General features: G+C 40.6%; 1 protein-coding gene across 1 annotated transcript in view; it reads left to right on the top strand.

The window, feature by feature from the left end:
* The first annotated feature begins 15,355 nt into the window (after nucleotides 1–15,355).
* Nucleotides 15,356–22,676, top strand: part of LOC149784958 (uncharacterized) — a 51,619-nt gene continuing 44,298 nt past the window's right edge. Inside the window, exons 1-2 of the mRNA XM_089978612.1 lie at nucleotides 15,356–15,543; nucleotides 20,570–20,632. Coding sequence (XP_089834738.1) covers nucleotides 15,430–15,543; nucleotides 20,570–20,632 — 177 coding nt within the window. The 5' untranslated portion in view covers nucleotides 15,356–15,429. The remainder of the gene's footprint in view (nucleotides 15,544–20,569; nucleotides 20,633–22,676) is intronic.

Raw genomic sequence — 22,676 nt, 5'->3', positions numbered from 1 at the left:
TAAACGATCCATTAGTTCTAAACTTCGCCCTTGCAGAATTTTCTTACGACGGTCATTAAACCCTGCATTGTGAGGATCGTCATCTGCTGTCAGGACTGTGTCGTTAAACGTGTTCTCACCCGCTGTGTCAGGTTTCCATACCACGCAAGCATCCAGATGAGTATTCTTGACTTCTTTTCCGTACGTCAAGAGATTTTCCAGGTAGGCTCGATAAGGGTAAGTATCCATGCTGCTGCTGACCAGTTTGTTATTCAAGTACAAGCCCACTTCGCTAAACAAGGAATGCATGAAATTGTTGACGGGAGCTACTCTAGCATCGGCTCCTGGATTGGTGTTGTCCGTTTTGATCACTTTGACTTTCAAGTACAGGTAACTGCTATTCAGATCGATGTAATCTTCGGGTTGACCTTTGATATCAAACTCAATGGGAGCTGATTCCGTCAAAAAAAGACGGGATGAAATTCGACCCACTGGGATTCTTGCATCGTCATCATGGTAGGGGACATGGCAAAGAGATCTAGTTCCGACTTGGAACAGGCACAAGACTCTCGGTGCATCATTTTTCTGTGTCTCAATAATTTTTAGTAATCAAAAACGTCTAAGTTTCGAACGGTTCTTCTTTTCTTTGTCTTTCTAGCTTTAGAAGTGTGAAGACTGGTGAAGGGGTGTTTTCTTCGTCGCCTTTTTCTGCCGTGTCCTTGCTGTGGAGTCAGGGAAGCGGGAATGCCTGAATCGGTAGCGTTCAGGGCATTTATAGGTGTTTCTCGTCGACCCAAAATGTCTTTGCCCGTTTGCAGCAAGACATTTTTGCCTGCCCTCAAGAAGGCTTCTTTAGGGTTTTTTTTTTGTCGATGATGACATTTTGGAGAAATTCTTTGCCTTGCGTCAGTGCGGCATCTTTCAAGGCGTGCAATCCTCGTGTCACCATCGGTTTCAAGACGGGAGCCACCGAACGAAAGGCCGATTTTAACATATCTCCTAAACCGTGTCCTCGCTGTCGAGCAACCCCTCGGTACACTGGATACATGACTTACGAGTCGTGAGAGAACATTTTTCGAAAATGAAGTTTCACCGTGACTTTTCCTTTGGTGAATGGAATATTTTGTCCCAGATCTCCTTTTATAGCAATGTTGACAGTGTCCAAATACGACTTACTGACGGGCAAATAATGAGGATGTACAAATTCGCGGTGAACGTGATAAGTGTTTCCACCTTCCTCGTCAGCGATCGTGGCAGAATCCACTTTGAAAGGAATGACACGCAGTAACGGTGCGGAGGTGTGTCCCACCACATTGTACTCCACCACATCGGAGTACACAAAGATCAAATTCAGTCCTTGGTTCATTTCTACCGGGGAACGAAATAACTTGCTAAAAGAATCGTTGTCGGAAATGACTGCTAGCTCACCTTTTTGCTCAAATTTCTTTCTCATCTGCATGTCCCCGCCCAACATGCCAAACAATTCAGGACAAAATAAAATAAAGATCGTTTTACCTCCCTCAAATTTCACCAGGAAGCGACGAGCTACTTTGTGGTACTCCAGGGTGACACTTTTTCTGACACTCTCCAAAGCTTTAAGAAACACGCCATTAAACCTGGAGGCTATGGTGCTGACCAAATGTTGACCACTAAAATAATAGCCTGGGGGAACGAACAACTGGTAGGTCCACTTTTGAGTTTTGTCATCATAGGTTTTATTGTCACATTTGACATGGGTATTCAAGTACTTTTGCATTTGCTCGTCATGAACTTCCACCGTAAACAAAATTTTGATTGGGAAGGGCATTGAGGACTTGGGTCCGGTGAATGATTTCCACTAAAGCCACTTCCCAATGGGCTTCGTGATCTAATTGGATGGCCTGAGGTAATTTGGCCGTGTAACAGCACAAAGTGTTGTTGGGAAACACCTCCATAGAACTGTCACTGGGTAAGGTTAAGTAAAATTGGTTTTGGTGACTCATAATTCCAGAGTTCTGTGACTGTCCGAGGGGTTACTGGAAGTCAGAGGAGTGTCTCCGCCCAAAATGGGGTTATTATTGTTGTTGGAGTGGTGACTGGCACTAGCACTGGACACAAGGTTCCCGTTGTGCCCGTTCGAGGAGAATTTCAGGGAGGGATTGGTGTAACGTAGTCGAGCTGACCCTTTGAGACCGGGCAGGGTTTTAAAGAAACAATAAACACGTTCGTGGATGACAAATGACAATATATTAAACACTGGTACTAATGATATGAAAATAACACAAAAGCATATAAAATGAATATAAAACATACGAAATATACTTTGACTACTATGTCACATTCAAGTAGTCAAAAAGTTATAGAAACTCCATGTAAACTTCATGTACACAAATATCTCTAGCAAACTTTCATATAAACAAATGTTTGTTGCAAACCCATATAATCAACTGCTGGTTGCAAACATTTATGTAGTCAGACACTACTGTCATAATTCACATGTAGTCAAACCACTACCTGTTATTGTTCTTTTACTTGTAGTCAATACACTACTTGTTATTGTACTTTACTTGTAGTCAATACACTACTTGTTATTGTGCTTTACTTGTAGTCAAAACACTACTTGTTATTGTGCTTTACTTGTAGTCAAAACACTACTTGTTATTGTGCTTTACTTGTAGTCAAAACACTACTTGTTACTGTGCTTTACTTGTAGTCAATACACTACTTGTTATTGTCCTTTACTTGTAGTCAAAACACTACTTGTTATTGTGCTTTACTTGTAGTCAAAACACTACTTGTTATTGTGCTTTACTTGTAGTCAAAACACTACTTGTTACTGTGCTTTACTTGTAGTCAAAACACTACTTGATTGGAAAGTACACGTTGACACGGCCTTCTCTCTGGCACGGTCACTTTCCCCTCCGCACTTGTACCCGTACGTTGGCACTGAATTGGTGGGTTGTACTAGTAATGGTACACCAGACGTCATGGTATTCACAAGCCCATCCGGCTGCTCATAACCGGCGAGCTGAATATGGAAAATAAACACACCTTTCCAATAGTCTAATTTAATCGGGATGGGTTTTGTTGCAACTACTTTAAGAATATACGATAGGCACGAAGTATGACATAGGAATGCTATGCAGTAAAAACAAATATACGTAATGCTATGACATTAATACATACATAATATATTTTCGAAATTAGTCGTGATAGCGACTAGATGAAATTAACTCGCTACCACATTGCCTAGGTTATATCTTAATACACTGAATTGCAAATACGATAAACGATGTGACCACATAATACAACAATGAACGTGCTTTTACGAAACTGAATAATTATTGTAAATAATAAAAAGAGTTGACTAAAAAAACATTCGACTCACCCAACTGTTTGGCTTTAACGAAATTACAATGGCACCTGCCCGACAGCTGAATATGTTTAAGAGCTTACCTCTATATTGGCTGTGCCCTTCAATATCTCTACCCGATATATATATAGTAGTGTGCAATAATACATTATTTCGCACGTGCCGCGCGAGCAATAAAAGCGTCACGCGATACGACGAAAAATTACATTTACAGAAATATTATGGCCCGTGAAACAAGACAACCTGATTTAAATGAAAAGTATGGAAGACTAAATGAGCCCTATCGGGCATTTCGTAACAATTGGGAAGCAGGTAACCTACGCAACTGCTCAATAAAATGGTCCACAATTGTTTGTCTCCTTGTTGCAAACTCAAATTGGCAATGGCTGCACCGATGACACAATACACCACGAAGATTTGGCAGAAAAAGACGATTTGCGTTTTAGGCACACGTTCTCCACACCACACCCACAAGGGTTGTTTTTGTAAATCTTGCAGAGAAGAACTGGGTGAAGGAGTGGTCGCAGTAGCTGAGTCTGTGTGAAAGGGCATGATGGTCACTTCTTTTTATAGTCGATGACTTGCGAAGCGTCGATCCAAGAATCAAAACTGGGTGGATATCCTTTCCAACGTACTTTGACTTCTTTGACACGTCGTTTGCCCACTTTACGGGTTCTGCGTTCGAGAATGCTTTCGATGTCGTACACGTCGTCTTCTTTTTTGGTGACACGTTGTAACTCGGGCAAATAAAACGTTCCTTTGAGCACTTCTTCGTTCATGTCTTCCAATTTATAGACGGCAGGATGACGGCCATGCACTCGTCCAGTGACACGAAACAATTCGGTGGTCCAGTTAGGTAAGTAACCTTTGTCAAAAGTGCATTTGGTTTTGCCAATGCGCACCCAATCTCCTACGGCTAACACTTCACCTTTCTTGGGGACAGCCACCGTCGGGGACGTACCAAACAGGCGATCAGAAACCAGCACTTCGTTGTCGGGAGTCACCTCTTGCGGGGCACGTCCAGTGCTTCGATGGTAAGATTGGTTGTACGCTTGCACCAAGTGCGGTAAGATATCGATGTACTTCAGAGTGTGGTCATGCGTAAAATATTTCCACATGCGTTATTTCAAAGTGCATTGAAAACGTTCCACGATGCTGGCTTTGGTTTCGGGATTCTCGGTGGTGAAAAAGTGAATGTCACGTTTCTTTAATTCTTTTTGGAAAGCTTGGTTCAGAAATTCGGTGCCTTTGTCGGTTTGCCATCGAAGAGGGTGACGACCGCTTTGTTTCAACACCCGTTGCAGGGCTCGCACTAACTCGCTGCTCGATTTGGAAGTCAATGGTACGACCCAGGCGAATTTGGAAAAGACGTCGATGACACAAGATAAATATTTGTAGCCACGATTGTAGGTGGCCAGATGAGAGACATCGGCTAAATCGGCTTGCCATTGATGATCGATGCCTTCCACTAGGGTGCGACTTCTAGAAAACTTGCGTCGAATGGGTTTGTGCAAAGTGTAGGTAGCTTGTTCTTGTAACCATCGTTGCACTTGAGGTAAACGGAGACTTTTCAGTCGAGTTTTGGGAGCACGATACAATTTCTGAACTCCTCCGTAACCTGCAGGATGGGATGGATCGTAGTAAATGCTGGCTAACACCTTCTCCATTTTTGTGTGTGTGTTAATAAGTCACCCACTCTTCGGTGATGCTACTGTGGGCGGGCCGAAAGGGTGGTTTGGAAACGGATTTACGTGTCCGATGGGCTACGGGAGTAGAAGTCGAAGGTAGTGGTGGAGGTGGTAATGGAATGGCTTTGGCCTTCTTTTCTTGTTTCACTTCTGGTTTCCCTTCTTTCTTTTTCACTTCTGTCGAAGGAGGAGTGGACATCATCTTTTTAACCCAAGCTTTCATTTCTTCTCGTTGGGGTGTGGGGGATGGGGTCAACAGGCTTTGTCTCAGGTCATTTTTATACTGGAACGCGTCGCCACTGATTGTCTTTACTTCGTATCAACTTGAGGACAGGCATCACACGTCGTGGAGGGGTTCGCAAGGGACTAAATCGAGTCAGTTCTGGCTTGGACAAATCCAGTAAACTCTGTAACATGCCCGATCTCTCTTGGACTTTGATTTTGGGAGCAGGTACTTTGTGAGCAGCGGCTACTGGCACTAAGGAAGAGGAGGAGGGTGTCACCCCTGGAGGAGAAGTTCTTGGAGACACGGGCTTCTGTGGTGTCATCAACGGAGAAGTGGATGAACCTGTGGCTACCGGAGACGCGGTCACCGCCCTTGCAGGTCGTGGTTTGCGAATGTATGGTTGCGTCCTAGTTGAAGTGCCTCTCTTGCATGTTTTCTGTGGGCTTTTCTTTTTCTGGGGTGGTGACCTGGTCTTGACACAATGGCTCTTTTTCTTCTTGGGGCTTCGTTTGGCTTTTTTCTTGGGGAGAACTTTGGGAGCATTAGGATCCCATCTTAAGAGGGAGCGAATGATGACCCCACCTAGAGTACCGCTCCCTCCAGGTTTCAAAATGATTTGCTTTTTGGTTGGAGTGTCGATGCGGGGATCGGCCAGTTGGGTCAAAGCGACTTTGTTTCTATCAAAAAAGCGTTTGGATTGATGATGAATCTAAATGATCCCTTGTAGTAATTGACGTGCTGTCACCGTGAACCATCGTAAGACTTCTTTGAGACTGGCTTCTAAGACACGAGCACGTATTTGTGGATTTTTTTCTCGACTGATGCCATACAAGGCACGAATCAATTTGACGGGAAGATGAGACTGAAGGGATGTCACGTTGACGCTGTGTGAGACAGACAAAAAGTGTCTGAGGTTTTTATAGATTTTTTTTTGAGTGAAGTTAAGTCGAGGACGGGGACATGTAGAGAACAGGCCCTCCGTCTTGACACCAGTGGTGAAACAAATGGGTACGAAATCGCAAGTCATCGGGGGTAGTGGGTTTCAAATCGACGAATAAATAGGCATGTGGAGTTTGAGTGGCATCGTCGTACGCCTGAGTGAGCCAAGGCGTTCCTAACTGTTTGGCTAAGACTTGCACTTGCGATTTATCTCGAGGGCTTTTAAACAAGACCACGTAATGAGCATTGAGACTGATGGTACGATGGGCTTTACTTTGTTGAAACAAATTTTGAGTGATGTAAACGACACTGGCATTACGGTGATGCCCTTGGCGCGTAAACCACAGTTTAATTTCTTCTTCGTCTTCTCCTAACATGCCGTCGAAAATGACCAAATGGGTTTGACGGGAGTCAGAGACGATTCCGTCGTCTTCTTTAGGAATGCCTTCCACAAACACGATGGAATCACCTTGACTTTCTCGCAAGAGACTGTACGCCGATTGCCACTCTTTGTAACACCACACGATGCGTTGAGGTGGTCGATCGATCAAATGATGTTCATGTTCGATCAAACGTTTGACGAATTCGGTTTTGCCTGAACCGCTAGGTCCAGCAATGAGCATGTTAAAGGGATGGCGAAGATACAAAGCCTCCCAACTGGCACGATCTAAGTGTTCGTCGATGACTTTGAAAGTGGAGGAAGAGGGAGCAGAGACAGCAGAGGTAGCCATAGTGTCAGGAATGTCACTTGTGACACGAAACAGACAAGACAAGAGTTTATATACTTTTTCAGGACACGTTTATTGAGGTTTCAAAAATAAACACGAAAGAGTAAAATACATCAAAGTCAAATAGTTATGTACAACGATAAAATGCACATGAAAACGATCAAAGTGAAATAGAAACAAGTCTCTGTAAAACATGTGTTTGGTCACTAAGATGTCTTAGGGACAGAGTGTAATGTTCTGACAGTCTTTACATGAGGTATTGTCACACAAGTGTCCTCCCGAAAGGGTCTTTTGGGAATGTAAACGACAGTCCTGTCCTGAAGGGAAAGGTTGTCCTCGGTAACGGGTTCTTCTGACACTTGACCATTTACTATTGGCCTTGCATATGATTCCTTTTGATTTACTGTCCAATATCGATGTGACCGTACAGCAAAGTAAAGTGGTTGGGAAGACGCACTCGCTTCTGGTACACGATTTGATAGACTTTTTCCAAGGGTCGACTGACGATGTGGTGAGTGGGTAAACGTACAATCTTGTTCGGTTGGTGGGTGGTCACTTTAAAGTTTTCATCCTCTCCAGACTGCAAGGCTTCTTTCAATACGCCAAAGTTTACCACTCGACTGGTGCGATAATTCAGAGTCAATCCTTTAACTTTACACTTCGTGTACACTTCTCCTTGTTTGTCACGGTATTCGTAGCCGTAATTTTTAGGACCGCCACTCGCGAAACTTAGAATCTTGTCATCAGGATGTTCGTCTGTCCAGGCTCCTAATCGGTCTCCTTCGATGCTAGGGTGTTGCTGACCCGGGCGATGGATGTAGATGCAACTGTCCGTGTCAAAGTACAGGACGCGTTCCCCTAACAGTTCTAAAGCTTCGTACAATTTTAAGCGAGCATGAGCTGTCACGTAAGCCGCAATAATGACATTTCCAAATGGATCGTCTTGTACAAAGTCCAGATCTTCTTCGTAATTGAGTAAGATCAAATCCTTACGAACGACGTCCACGTCTTTGATGAATTTCGTTTTGTCGTGAATCATCTGGAAGTAGCGGGAAGGTTCTGTCAAACATTCCGTCTTGGGTAAACACGGTCGTTGTGCCATTTTGCCCCACAAGCAATTTAACATCACTTTGGCAAACGATCGCCTGCCTTCATTTTTCTCGATGTAGTCTAAAGGGATGCCTTTTTGTTCCCAGTATTTCTCTTTGAATTTTATTTGGTCTTCGGCAGTGTGACACCAGGAAGGATAGCCGCTGGCTTCTTGCTTCAGTTTCAAAAAGGCATCCACGTAGTCTGCGAAAATGCCTTTCTGAGTGGGGTCACCCTTGTCGTATTGTTGTGTCTTGGGAAAGTGGCAAATTTCATACACTTCTAACAGTTGGTATCCCATGTCCAGAGCTTTGAACAATTCTACGCTGACCCAGGTTCCCGTCAAGGCGCGTTCTTCCTGGGTGAGATGACAAGGTTGGTCTTGGTTGCACGTTTGGGCACATGTACGACACAAAGGAAACATCAGTTTGTCTTGGCAATGGTGAGGTAAGACGGGATGGTACAAGTCGGTGGGAGGCAAAACTTTGCACTTGATCAAGCCTTCGTATTGTCGAATGTTGGCCAGGTCGATGTGTTCCGTCAACAATTGCGGGTGCCCTGCAGGAAAGTGACAATATTTGCACACGTAGGGATACAGCGAACACACGTCCAAGTATTTGATTTCTTCTCCTTTCTCTTCGTCGACTTGGTACAGCAAACAGGTGGCATTGGTCCTTCCTCCGTACAAACTATCAGTCGGGTTCAGGAGGTCCATCAGCTTGTAACTTTCCACGACACGTTTAAACTCGGGATCGGTTTTCAAACGGCGATCGTATTCGTGTTCCCACATTTCCACCACTTGGTATCCTTGCTGTTCTAACTTTAGGCGTCGCTGACAAGTGGCCTGGTACAAGTCTTCCATGGTTCGTTGTAAAAACTGATTTTTAGTGCCACGGTCAGGGTAACAGACGGGACATCCGTGAAATAAGCAACCGTTAAACTCGTACACGATCTTGGGGTTTTCTAAGTCCCAGCCATCCACGGAACAATTTCCGATGGTCTTTTCGCCTCCTCCGTTGCGGGCATGTTGAATCCATTTGTCTTCTTTATCGCACAAGTAATGTAACCAGCGTAGGGCTTTGACTGAGTATTGGCGTTTGACATAGTTGGTCGTTTGAGGACTGATGACAGCAACGGTGTTTTCAGGTATGAATCTTTGCCGGTATACTAAGGAACACGCTTTGGCAATGGTGCAAGCTTCTTTCAAAGGATCGACCCCTCCGTGTTCCATGAACAGTTCTCGAAATTTTCCACAGCAACGCCGTAAAATATCCACGTCGGAACGACAATACTTTAACATTTCTTCCTGAAAGTCGAAAGGGTCGGAGGCGTGAGCCTGGTACCAAGCGTAGAAAGCTTCTCGTTGTTCGGTATGCATGTTGTCGGGGTCGTAATAGTGAGCCTTAGGCAAATGGGGTAGAACGGTGTGTTGATTGGCTTTGGTATTGATAAAGTGTGGAAAGTACCCTTTAGCCATTTCTGTCATTCCAAACGTATTAGGCATTCGACTCAAAGGCATGGCCAAATAGCTCATCGAATCTTTAAACTGTACTTGTCCCACTTGCATGAAAATGATTTTGGCTCCGTTCAAAGTGACTTTGAGGACGTTCGGTGCCATGTTCTGTATAGTATCTGAGAAGAAACTGTCCATCGTATCCGGAGAAATTGTGAGCCATCGCTGTGGTGTGACGATGACAATTACCATAACTTTCGATGTCCTCTTGGCTCCACGTTTCGTCGATGGGGTCTAAGACCCATTGGGCAAAATCTTCTAGCGTCTTGGGTCCTCGAAAGATTTTTTCATGCCCTCCAGGAATCTTACTGCAGTGAGGGCAATGACTCACGATAGGTTCTTGAATGCACCTCTCGCACGCTCGATGAGCCACGCAGAAATTAGGAAAATGAGTGCCGGTCTCTTGCATGCATTCGAAATCGAAAAAGATGAAATTGCCTTTGTTTCTGTCATCTTCCTCTTGTTGGGGGTGGTATTTTTGCATGTAGCATTGATGTTCCAAGTCCACGATGTGATGACAAATGTGACATTTTTTCTTTCCTGAACATACGTGTGCCTTGGTACTATTGGTACGTATGCCTTGTCCACACGTAGGGCACAGTCTCAGGAGTTGACAAGCGCATTTCTTCTGTGAACCTTGCGTCTTCAGATGTTGTTGGTAACAGGTAGGGCTGACAAACGTGCGCAGACAAGCAGGACAATGCACTGGTTCTTGCCCTTCGCTCAGACAGGGTTGAGAGGCCAAACATCCTGAGCATTTCGATCCACAATGCTTGTGTTGCTCTCGATTGTTATAGCCATAGTCACATTTCTCACAATAATAACTGTATCCTAGGAATACAGTGATGGTAGTAATGGTATCGAAATGTTCTTCGTGATGATAAAGGTGAACGTATTTTCCATCTTTAAAATCTTGGCCTCGAAACAACAGAGGCCCACGCATTTCTTGAGGGTGCACTTTCAAGGTGTAGCGTGGAGCTAGGACATCTTGCAAGTTTTGCTTTTCAGGAATGCCACAGGGTGTGTCTTTGGACAGGCCGGCTTGTTGTAACAGGAGTTCTGCTTCGTTTCGTTGTTTGGCTCGGTTCGATTTTCGAATGTTCTCCCAGGCTCTTTTCCATTCTGCCGTGTCGTTCTTGTCGGCATACGCTCGTCCCACCACGATAGCCCTGGCTAAACACATCTGGTCTTGAGGGTTGTGAATTTGGACATGGCTACGCTTAATACTACGAAGGCCGTTCACCATAAAGACCTTTTTGCGACCACTCCCTTCAGGAGGAGAGGTGTGGGTCATTTTCACTGTGGCTTTTCCATCGGTGATGTCAAACTGGTCGTTGGATTGTTGCACCTGTTGTATCTTGTCCATGACTTTGGAAGGGGTTAGTTCTGCGGGTCTGATAAACTCGATCCAAACAGGGGATTTCAAGCCGTCGTGATATATGGATAGTCCCAAGCGATCGTCTTCTTTGGGTTGACATTGTCGCTTGAGTGTGGTGAGCAAAGAATCCCACACCTCGGTGATGAACCCTTCTGCTTTCTCCAAGGGTACGTCGGACTTGAAATCTTTAAACTTCACAGTGTATTTGTAAGTCGTGGTTCTAAATTTTCTAGAGGGTCGCTTTTCCGTCTCTCGAATGTGATAGTACTTTTCAGGGTTGACTGGTGAACTTGGGTTAGGTGCAGACTCACTGGGGTTCGATTCTGCTTCACACATATCATCTTCAAAATCACTGGCATGAATTTGTGCCAAGACTTCAGCGATGGTACGAGGCGATGGATCACGTTTCTGCCTCTTGCATTCTTCTTCTTCTTTCTTCTCGAAATGATTCAATCGTTTCATCTTGATAGCAAAACGTCAAATGACTAAAGTTTAAACACTATGGGCTACTTTATAACCATGGCAGACCAAGCGCCTATATAAAGGGGGTGTGTCTTACGGTCCACTATTCATTTCACTCTCACTGGATCAGAATAGACCTGGCATAAAACGTAAGTGTCTCTTTGTTGTAGAATAAGAACATAGGGGCTAACTAAAACCCTAGAAAAGAAACAGTATTCCATTTACCAATGTGTGAGAGTCGAGATTACTTTTTTGCTAGAAGATTTAAGGCTTTCTATTGTTGTAACAGTATTTATGCTGTATAGTCTGTTGCTGCAAAATGGAAATATCTAGAGCAAAATGCTTACGTTTGTTCAGTTTTTATTTCAAGCCCTACAAAAGGATACAAGTTTGTCTTGAAAGAGGAATGAAAGTATAAGTTACACGGACGTGAAGGAAAACACCCCCTTTGTTCCTACAGTTAGCTGCCAATGTGTTCATTCTAATCATGTTTGCCGTATATCTTTGTTATTTTAGAAGTCCTATTTCTTCTGAAGTAAATACACGCATCAATAGACAGACAGCTTGGGTCACCATCCTTGAGGTTCACTATACTTTAGTTTATTTACTTCATAAAAACCCCCGATTCACAATTAAAAAAAAAAAACCATGCCACTCAGTACACTTCTGACTCCACCTATGTGAGTGTGTATGTCAAAATGTTTAAGCGAGGTAAAAAAGAAATTGACAATTTCAGAAAAGTGAACCAGTACTGTGACCTTTCAGTAGTTGATACGGTTAGAAGAAATTGTACAATACACAACAGAGCGATTCAAGTTCATATTCAGTCTGTCTGCACTGCAATGGTAACAATGCAAGAGCGTAGGCATTATTTTGCCACACTAACTTCGAACAAAACAATGCATCGCTCATCATAAACGATTTCATTGGCTAGACTTATTTTCTGACCGTGTTCACTACGAACTGACTTCAGTATCTCTTCACACATTGTCGAGATAAGTCGTGTCTCACTGCTAGTCGATTAATAAAATAATTAAAAAAAGTAAAACTAACGCAAGAACAATCGTACCCTGGGCGATCCCGCAGAAATTGTATCAGTTTTATAGTCAAATACATCACAGCATATTTTGGATGAACTATTCTGTGAGAACTTTACATCCACGTTATCAAAAAAGGAGGGAATTTTAGTTGCCTAAATCAGCAGTTCACTCTGGTGATATTTAATAATGGTGAAATTTTTCTATGGCTGTGATTATCTGAGTAGAATGAGTGTTTGTTTGAATCTTTCTTCACGAAAATGGACTGTAAAAACAAACGTAAGTGTCTTGATATGTTCTACAGTAGGAATAACTCTCTCTCTCTCTCTCCGTCATCGTAGTGTTGTTTGAAATCTTAAAGGTATCTGTTCCCGTGTGAAGATACCTCTCCAAAATTGTGACCAGTAGTCACCCTATTTCTGTGAAATGTTCCGTTTGTCATGTAATTTTTTTTTGTATTAACACTTACATCTTTACAAATTGTAAATCAGTAAATCGGTGGATGAAATAAAATCTGGAGTGGACGAGCTTGTACAATTCAGGTATCGTAGCTTTCTCTTTGTTTTGGCACTGCAATGTGTCACGGAAAAATTCTAACCTTAGATCTACCGTTTTTTCAAGAAAGGAAACAAACACAAGGCTTTTTCAAGAATGACGCGAGTGACACTGAGCTGTATAACCCTGCCTATGGTTAACTGAAATCTAAAACCAAAAACACACGTTCGGAAAAAAAATTGTAACAATGTTGAAGAATGACTCGAGTGACATTGCACTGTATAACCCTGCCCATAGATCGTGGTTATGTTTTTAGCTTGTCAGCGTGTGAATAGTATATTGGGGTTTGATTTGGCTGCTTAGCGTGTGTGGATCGTAGATTAAGGTTTGATTTGACTGATTAGCGTGTGTGGAAAGTATATGATTGGGTTTTGCATGCCTTCACGTACATTTGTGTTGATAGTATATGACTGGGTTTTGTATGCCCTCGCGTACGTTTGTGTGGATAGTAGAGTGTGTGGTTATTTAACCTTCCCCTTCTGTGTGGATAATAGAGCTTGGGGTTAGATTTGGCTTGTGAACTCAGTGTTTGTCTCTTGTCTGTGTTATTTCCATCTCCCATGTTCATTTTCCCTTGACGCTATACAAACCCAAGATATATTCCCATGTTCATTTTCCCTTGTCGCTATACAGACCCATCCCTGTTCAAATTCCCATGTTAAATTCCCATTGTCGCTAGACAGTCCCTGGCGACAAGGGGAAATTTAACATAGGCAATACACCTTGGTTAGGGGTTTGTGAATAGTAAAGCAAGAGTTTGTTTTGTTTCTAGCGTGATTTTTACCATTGTCCCTAGACAGTCCTAATACCTTTTGTCTCTCTATATTCCCACCCATGTTAAAGTCCCATTGTCCCTATACAAACCCACCATGTTACAGTCCCATTGTCCCCCAAGTACCGGTCTTGTATTCCTATGTTACATTTCCATTGTCCCTATACAAACCCATCCATGTTCCATTCCCTTGAGACTGTAGAGCCACAATGGGAAACTAATGTTATTTTCCCCCATGTTCAATTTCCTTGTCCCTATAATACCTATGATTTTTTGTAAAGTTATTTGTACTCTAGGGACTATGGGAAAATAACATTATGTTGTCCCTATAGTACAACGGATTTTTTCCTATAGTCCGTACGGTACAAAACCCATGTTTTTAATGATAAGTCCCCTAGTCCCTACGGTATCCCCATTTACTATTAAGGCTGCATATTTTGAGCTGAGACGCATCAGCTCAATTCGCAAATATCTTTCAGTTGATGCCACTAAAACACTTGTGTGTTCATTAGTACTTTCAAGACTGGACTATTGTAACTCAATTATGTCTGGTTCATCTCAATATCTGCTCCAGAAACTTCAAAAAGTTCAAAACACAGCTGCTCGGATCATACGTAGATCAGAGCACACCTCCCCGCTGCTCTGTACCCTACACTGGCTATCCATTCGATCCAGAATCAAACACAAAATTTGTTCTCTGTGCTACGTTTCACTGTCGGACTCTAGTCTAACATACCTATCCGACCTCACCCATGTGTACACACCAGCAAGATACTTACGCTCCTCTTCTGACAATCGTATGCTCATTATTCCCACTATAAAAACCAAGTCATATGGACAGCGTTCTTTTGCATACAAGGGCCCAGCAACGTGGAATGAATTGCCCACTGAACTTAGACACAAAGTCACAGTGATCACATTCAAGAGGGCTCTCAAAACTCACTTATTTCGACTGCAAGAACAAATTTAAAGACCTAATAATGTTTCCTACCTTAAATATTCTCAGCATGTTTTTTAAATGTTTTTTTATAAATGTTTTCTAATTTCATGGTGTTTGTTTTTGTAGTCATATCATTATATGTTTTTTATCTTATATGTGTTGTCTAATGTTGTATAGCGCTTAGAGCTTCTAAAGATTAGGTGCTATACAAAGTCCTCATTATTATTATTATTATATAAAATTGTAACATCTTCACGTTTTATATTTTCTTGCTGTTCGCATTTCGTTTATTTGGATGGTTTTATATTCCTAAATGTATGTGCAATTCATTGTACTTTCTTCGAACTTCACCTTTAGTTGGCGCGTTATGACAGCTATTGTGGTGAGGTGCCGTATAATGCAAGTACATCTCTATTTTAGGATATACAGCAAGAGCTACGTAGTGTTGCAACAGTTACCAGTTGTGTATTCTTTGTTTCGAGGGCGCTTGGTAGGGAGGGACAAATGACGTCATTTTACCTCGGTTAATGTGGTACGATAATGGAATGACGATCTCTACAAAATAAAAATCTGGCTATACATTTGTGAAAAACTAAAATCGGATTTAGTAAGACTTTTTACATTAATAACGTTGACGCATAATAAATATTATCAAACTTACTGTTCACTTGGAGTGACTGCACTCATTTACGGTCAGTAGAGAAAAGGGTATATGGAGAGAGAGAACTCGAAACCACGTGAAAAATATATGCTGGTTGTTGCTGTGGAAGGATGCCCGCTGCCTCTTCAAAAGCCGAAATTAAGGCCTCATTAGAGGTCAATGAACCGATCAAACAAGCTCTTGCGGTTGTGGACAAAAAAGTCCGTAATCTTGAAAAGAGAAAGGTAAGAACATTGCTTGTATGAAATGTTGCATGCTTGTTCCCGTCAAAGAGCTTGTCATTGTAGAATTCACCCTATTTTCGTTTTCAGCATGCCGGGTTAGATTGTTTGGTGGTTTACGAAATTCTCTAAAATGTAGATCAGGCCTGATTATAGTTTAAAGTTATGTTAAAATAATTGTTATATTTAGATGGTAGTCTTCAGGTTTTCCTGTCAAATACAACGGGAAATTTAAGATGGAGAAATCCAAGATGGCTGCCTGGTGTGCCTTCGAAAACTCTAGTAGACCCAGTCACTATAAGTTTGTTTTTTTTGTTTTTTTACCTTATAACCGTCAAGTTGGTACAGTTGTTTTTAGGTATTATTTCATCATTATTATGACATTGGATCTCGTGACGGCAAAGGAAGCCTGGAACAAGGATAGTTTACACTAGGGTAACCCTACAATTAGTCCAACAATGTAAGACATCGACCCAGATATTTGTTTTGAGGGTCGAGGTCTTACTGCTTTGCAACGGTGCTTGTGTAGCATGTTTCGATGTCGACTAACATCATAACGAGAAGTCAATTTTCAGGAATATATCACATTTGAAATATTGATGCTTTTCTAGAAATTAAAGTCATTATGTTTTAGTCATACTTTACTTTGATGTCTTTTTTTTCTAATAAATTCAAATTCTCACACAATCAAATTGACCTGTTTTCAAGTTCTGTTGGCCTACATTTCAGTTGCCTGGAGAGTGATGGAAGCCGGGAATGCTGAAATTTGATTAAGTTGACGTATATTTCTTAAAATGAAGCAAATAAAAAATGTATTAATATTGAAGAATGTGTTTATGTAGCTTCGTTTTATTCCAGATTCTTAACATCCTTTTAACTGATTTCGAATTTAAGAAATGTATTCAGAGTCTTGGAAATACTTAATCACACATATTTGGATGCAAATTTTTCATCTGAGACACAGAAAGTCACATACGTCGGAATCCTCTGTATGCATGCAATACAGAGATCTCGGAAACGCTTACTTACGCGTATTTGGATGCAAATTTTTGATCTGGCGTGCAGAAAATCACTGAGGTGGGAGTCCTCCGTACACATGTAATAGGTGTGCGGCAAAATTCAAAGACTTGCCAGTCCTGCTTCAGCCACCTGCTTTCTGGGCAAATGTGTTGATCAGTTAGCTGTGCTGATATTTATAATGACAGATTTCAGTGACTGAAAGACCTTTTGATGTACGTACATGTTGCCATTATAAGAGTACATCAAAAAGAACATGATGCAATAGCTGGCGGCAACTTCAAAGGCTTTGACTGGTGGCCGGATGCGAAAATGTACTGATATTTACAGTGATTGAATTCAGAGTCAGAAAGACCCAGAGATGTACATGTGGTCATTTATAAAAGTACATCAAATAAACAACTTTAGCTTTCGTTATTGTGTTCATTTCCGAATGTATCGGAATAAGTAGTGCATGAGAATGACATGTTGAGACTTAGACAAAATGCCATTCATAAATTTGGATAAGTATTTTGGGATTAAACGGCAAGCTTACGAAGATTGTAACAAGATTAAGAAGACTGCTAAAGCTGCTAGAATTGATAGTTCAGATAGGACAGTAGCTATGTGTAAGAAAGTGTGTGATGCCTAGCTTAGTGTTTGGAACAAGTCCTTACTTGGACTGACAGATATTCAGTATCACTCTGGTGGACGAACAAGAGCTATTTAAGAGGTACAATGACTGACCATACTTTTTTTTAAATGCCCCTCGCCTTAGCTCGGTTAGTTCTAGTGTTGTAGTGAAATGTATTCATCAAGACATCAGTAGCTAGGCCTAGTTTTGATATCAATTACGTTGACAAAGAAACTCTTGCCCATTCACAAGCATATGTTTTGATAGCTGCTTGACCATTAATCCTTTTCCGAGTAAGGTAGCAACTATCAATTTCCTGCATGATATCCTTTGATGATAAAACATACAAACATGTGTTTTAAGATAAGAATTGGTGATCTGGATATATATTAACTGCCTCTTTTACATAAAATTAGTTTGAAACTGTAGGTGAACCAGTAGGCCTAACGGGAAATAATGGCGGACTTCGCTATGTCTGGGATGTACCAGTTTATTAGATTGTCTGTTTTCGTAAATCATTGGGCAGATATTTTCAGAAACATATACACATCATTGAAAGCAAAGCCAAGGTATTATTTTATTGAAGATTTAACTTTAAAATGCAACTTATGTAGGTCAGAAATGTATGGGACAATGCTATGTTGTGGAATTCGTGAGATGCGCTTTAAGGTCTAAAATGTTTTCCGACCTGACATGTATTTGCGAAAATACGGGGGGGGGGGGAACAGCAAATCAGATACTATTTAACCATTGCCTAAAATTACTACAAGGACGCAGACAAATAAATAAACCATAAATTTGCAATCCTGTCGATGGACTGTTGTAATGAAGCTAGATTAAAGTGAGTGATTACATTATGAAAACCTCTCCATCCAAAATTAGATGCTCTCTCATCTGTGTTGATTCTGTAGGACAGAAGGGACTGCAACTTTTGATGGTGGGACTCCTATTTTTACCAAAATGAAGTCCTGGACTCCTAGCTTTAAAATCCTAGCGAGATCTCTGCAATAGCTTGTGTAGCAAATTCAAAGTCTTGCCGGGCCTGCTTCAGCAACCTGCTGAGTAGGTAGTGTGTTGATCAAATGATAATTTTTGCTGTGCTGATATTTACATCGACAGAATTCAGTGGCTGAAAGGTCCCTAGATGTACACGTCATTATAAGAGTACATCAAAAGAACATGACATAATAGCTGGGTGGCAAGTTCAGAGACTTAGAATAGCTGCTGAGTGGTGAGAAAATGTGCTGATATCTAGAATGGCTGATTCAGAGGCAGAAAGACCCAGAGATGTACATGTCATTATAAGAGTACACAGACATGACTTTTCTCCATTTTAAAGCAGAATTCCGCTTTTATCATATCCAGGGGGCCTCGAGTGGTCTAAAGCACTTTTTGTTACAGATCACTGCCATCTCACCTCTGTCTCGGATTCAGACAATGTGGGTATGTGAGAAAGCTTGCCAGTAGCTTCTTGTGGGTCGGTGGTTCTTTCCGGGGTTTTCCCAGGTTCTTCCTCCACCATTAATACTGGCCGCCATGTATAGCCTATCGTGTGCTGAAAAATGGCATTAAACCCCACAACAACAACAACATTATCATCTCCGGTCCAGTTTTTAAAAAACGGTCTGTTCTGTCCCATTCTGCAACGACTCTTGTAAAGAGTAGGCGGATTGGCCAAAAGTTTAAATTCATCAAATGAACCTTCGTGTAATGGAAAGAAGTGTGCTTGCAGCAAAAAAAAGTTGGTGTCCCGATTTGTTGAGAATGACCATGACACAAGAAGTGTAGATAAAGGTTTTTTAAAAAAATGTATGGAAATGGGAATGGCTGGAGCAAAAAGTTGACGGAAATTTAGTTGGTCATTTTATAAGAAAACTGAACGCTAGAGGATTGGCATTTTGTGACCTCTGTTCTACGTCAATCGCGGATGAAAGATTTTGGAATGGCACCTACAAAAGAAGCTGCATACGGGAAAATTCAAGCATAGAAGGTATGTGGAAAAAGTGCAATTAAATACTATAAGAAGAAAGATTTGCACGAGAGAACAGATGTAACTCTGTCAGAATATACACGCTGCATGTCACCAATACAAGCACCAGCTTGAAAGGAAAAAAAGACTCTCATTGAGAAGGAAAAGAAACGATTGCACATTGAGCCAAAAAAGGAAGGCTAAACAAATCTTTGCCAAAGTGTCAAAAAGAGCTCAGTTGGAATATCAACAGGTTGTGTCCGTTGGAGAAAAAGACAAGTGAATGTATGGGATTATTTGTATATAGTTGATGTACTTCGGTGTTTATTTTACAGATTTGTTATGACAAGAGAGAAATATAATATAATTGCTGCAAAAATTGAGAAATTATTTTGACTTAATTGTGATGTGAACACTGACATGCACATGAAATAACTTAAGCATCAATAGTATGAGAACAAATTCATGTGACAATAAATATTGTGAAATTATTCAAGTCGAAATTTTTTTATAAGTTTGTTCGTTTTTCAGATGATTATTTTGTTATATATTATGATCATAAGTTGTACCAAGAGCAGTTTTTTATGATTGTAAAATGCATTTTTGGCCGTGAGGACCACCAAACCCCCCTTCCAAATTTTCAGCTTTTTTTTGAATACCAAAATCATGTCTGAGTACATCAAGTGAATAACTTTAGCTTTCATTATCTTGTTCATTTCCTAGTGTAGCCATATAAGTAGTGCATATGACCACAAAGTCAAGACTTACACAAAATGCCATTTGCAAATTTGAGTAAGTATTGAAATGGCAAATTGACGAAGGCTGATTGTTTAGATGGAACAGTAGCTAAGTGTAAGAAAATGTTTGATGCTTGGCTTAGTGTTTGCAATAAGGTCTTTCTTTGAATTGACAAATATCAGTCTGATTCAAAGGACAAACAAGAACTATACGTCGGTGGTGTAAAGAATTTGGAAAGGTAAGCTCAATGACATCCACTGGTACTTCTCATATGGACATTTAGCCACTTCAGTTATGCCCAATATGCTTATGGGAGGGGACTGCAGCTTACGTTGGTGGGACTCCTATTTTTACCAAAATAGGAGTCCAGGACTCATAATTGTGAAATCTTAGCAAGACCTCTGGTATAATGCCAAGAAATTCTGTGGTGTTTTTTTTTTTAAAGGGGAGCCAAGAAAATATGTGACTTTGAAGTGGAATGATTCTGTATTGACAGTACAATATTTCCATTTCACTGGGGAAATATTTTTCTTTTAAAAAAAAAAAAGTACATTCCCACTATCCACTGGATAATAAAGACAGATGGGGTAAAAACATGAAAACTCTTCCAATTTAGTTCAGGATCTATTATGTTATTTAGGATGTTTCGCTGTGATATGCAAGAACATTATCATGTTGTTCTCTCCTTTCAGCTGAAGTTAGATGCATATAAAGCCAAAATCGCAGGAGGGGAAACTCTGGCCAAGGATCAAATTGTAAGTCTGCTTGCTTTCACTTTTGTATTGTATTTAAACAAATTCGTAATTTTTCTGTGGTTTTAATGGAGGTTTATGTTCAGTCCATCAATACATATTGTACAATTAGAATACATACGGTACAGCTACATGCTTTAAATGTATGACTGGTATATAAGTAATTCTGAATAATGTTTCTTGTTCAAAATAATGGGAAATTTCTTGTTCTTGGCGTCTTCATGATAAATTTATAGTGATATACTAGTGCTCAAAAAATCTGATTGTCTGACTTCTGTGTGAAGTGTCCATTGGGCTTGTCAATGAAAAATCAATAATCTAATTTTCCACTAGAAAACTAACAGAATTTTATTGAACTTGTTTTAAGACATCAATTATTAATATTCATCCCCATGTATGCCCTTCACTCAGGACCTTGTACTTGCATGCTTATATAGAAAGCTTTTTATTTTGTGTATAATGAAGCATTTAACATACGACTGAAACATATTGCCTGGGTTACATACAATCAGGGATGTGCTTGCTTTAAAACATTTGTCATCATAAAGATCACCAACCTCAATATTTTTTCTCCAATTGTAAAACGTTACCATTTCAGACATTTTGAAACTTTAGATATCTGGTTGGTTGTCATGTTAATTGACAGTGGGACATCTTGCAAGGATGTTTGTTAAACTTTTTAATTTATTCACATTTTCATTTCCCTATAAATAGCCTCATCTCATTGGTAGCCTTAGCAAGATGATAGCTGTCTCCAGCTGATCAAAATTTAGGTCAATTTAAGTACATGTACATGTAGCAGGTAAATAGCTATACAGCCACTTGCTATTGGTGATAATAAATTATCTTAGTGAATTGTTTAGTGACGTGTTTTTGACAGAGGGATAAAAATCAAATGAGAGAAACATATATGGGTGTGTTATTTGTGTTTTCTAACAGGATGTAAATGATACATACATTTTCCAACGTGATATATACTCGAATTAATGTATTTTTCATATGCATAATATACATTACTTGACCCATATGGATTCTACTACAAAATTGTAAGTTGTCAATGCACAAGAGTATTTCAGACTAGATATGTTTAAAATTAAACAAGATTTTCACATTTTTAGACACACCCCACATATTTCAACATCTGCTTAAGTGGACAGTATTACCTTGGTCCTGAGGATGTTGAGATAAACAGGTACTACTGTATCATGAAAATGGTAATACGTTTTTAAAATTGCTTTTTAAAAAATAACGCAGTTGGCAAATTTCTGGTGACGGCTTTTTTAATGCCGGCACAATCCCTGGTGCAGTGAAAAGTATTGTGGTATATACCACATACATGCCAACTATTACGCTTTTGGCGTAATCATTACGCTTTTTTTTTTTATATACTAAATTACGCCTTACGCGTAAACGTATATGGATTACGCCTTTTCGGTATATCCGCCTTCCAAAAACAAAATTTCAAAAAATGTTGCCAGAACAAGTAGTGACTATTTTCCCAAGTCTATTAATGTTGTTGTTATAGAGTTTAACGTCATTTTTTAGCACAAGCGATAGGCTATACATGGCAGCTGGTATTAATGGTGGAGGAAGAACCCGGGTAAACCCGGGAAAGAACCACTGGACCCATGAGAAGCTACCAGCAAGCTTTTTCATATACCCACATTGGCCGAGCCCATCAGGTAGAAACATCAGGTATTAAGCAACTCTATATTATATATATTATTTTCCTAATAATAGTTTCGTAAAGAACTTTAGTTAATGACATTTTAATACTAAAACCCTATGAGCGTACTTTGCAATGTAAGATAAGTGACGTATAATATGGCCGTCAGTTTCATGCATTCAGGAATTAAATATCCGTGCCCCCACCCTCATTTTATGGCTAGCTTCACAAAATACGTCTCCACCAAACAGGAGTTAAGAAATTTATTTGCTTTGCTTGTAGTGTGTGTGTGTGTGATTTCGATTTTTAATGTAGCTGTAACAATTTTTCAGTCATATCGCTACGATGCCTGCAGTGTGGCAGTTTTAGGTGATGTCTAGC

The sequence above is a fragment of the Sinohyriopsis cumingii genome, chromosome 13 (assembly GCF_028554795.1).
Source record: "Sinohyriopsis cumingii isolate HCF-2022 chromosome 13, ASM2855479v2, whole genome shotgun sequence".
In the NCBI taxonomy this organism is placed as follows: domain Eukaryota; kingdom Metazoa; phylum Mollusca; class Bivalvia; order Unionida; family Unionidae; genus Sinohyriopsis; species Sinohyriopsis cumingii.
Note: the sequence above shows the minus strand (reverse complement) of the source record. Positions and strands in the feature narration are given on the sequence as shown.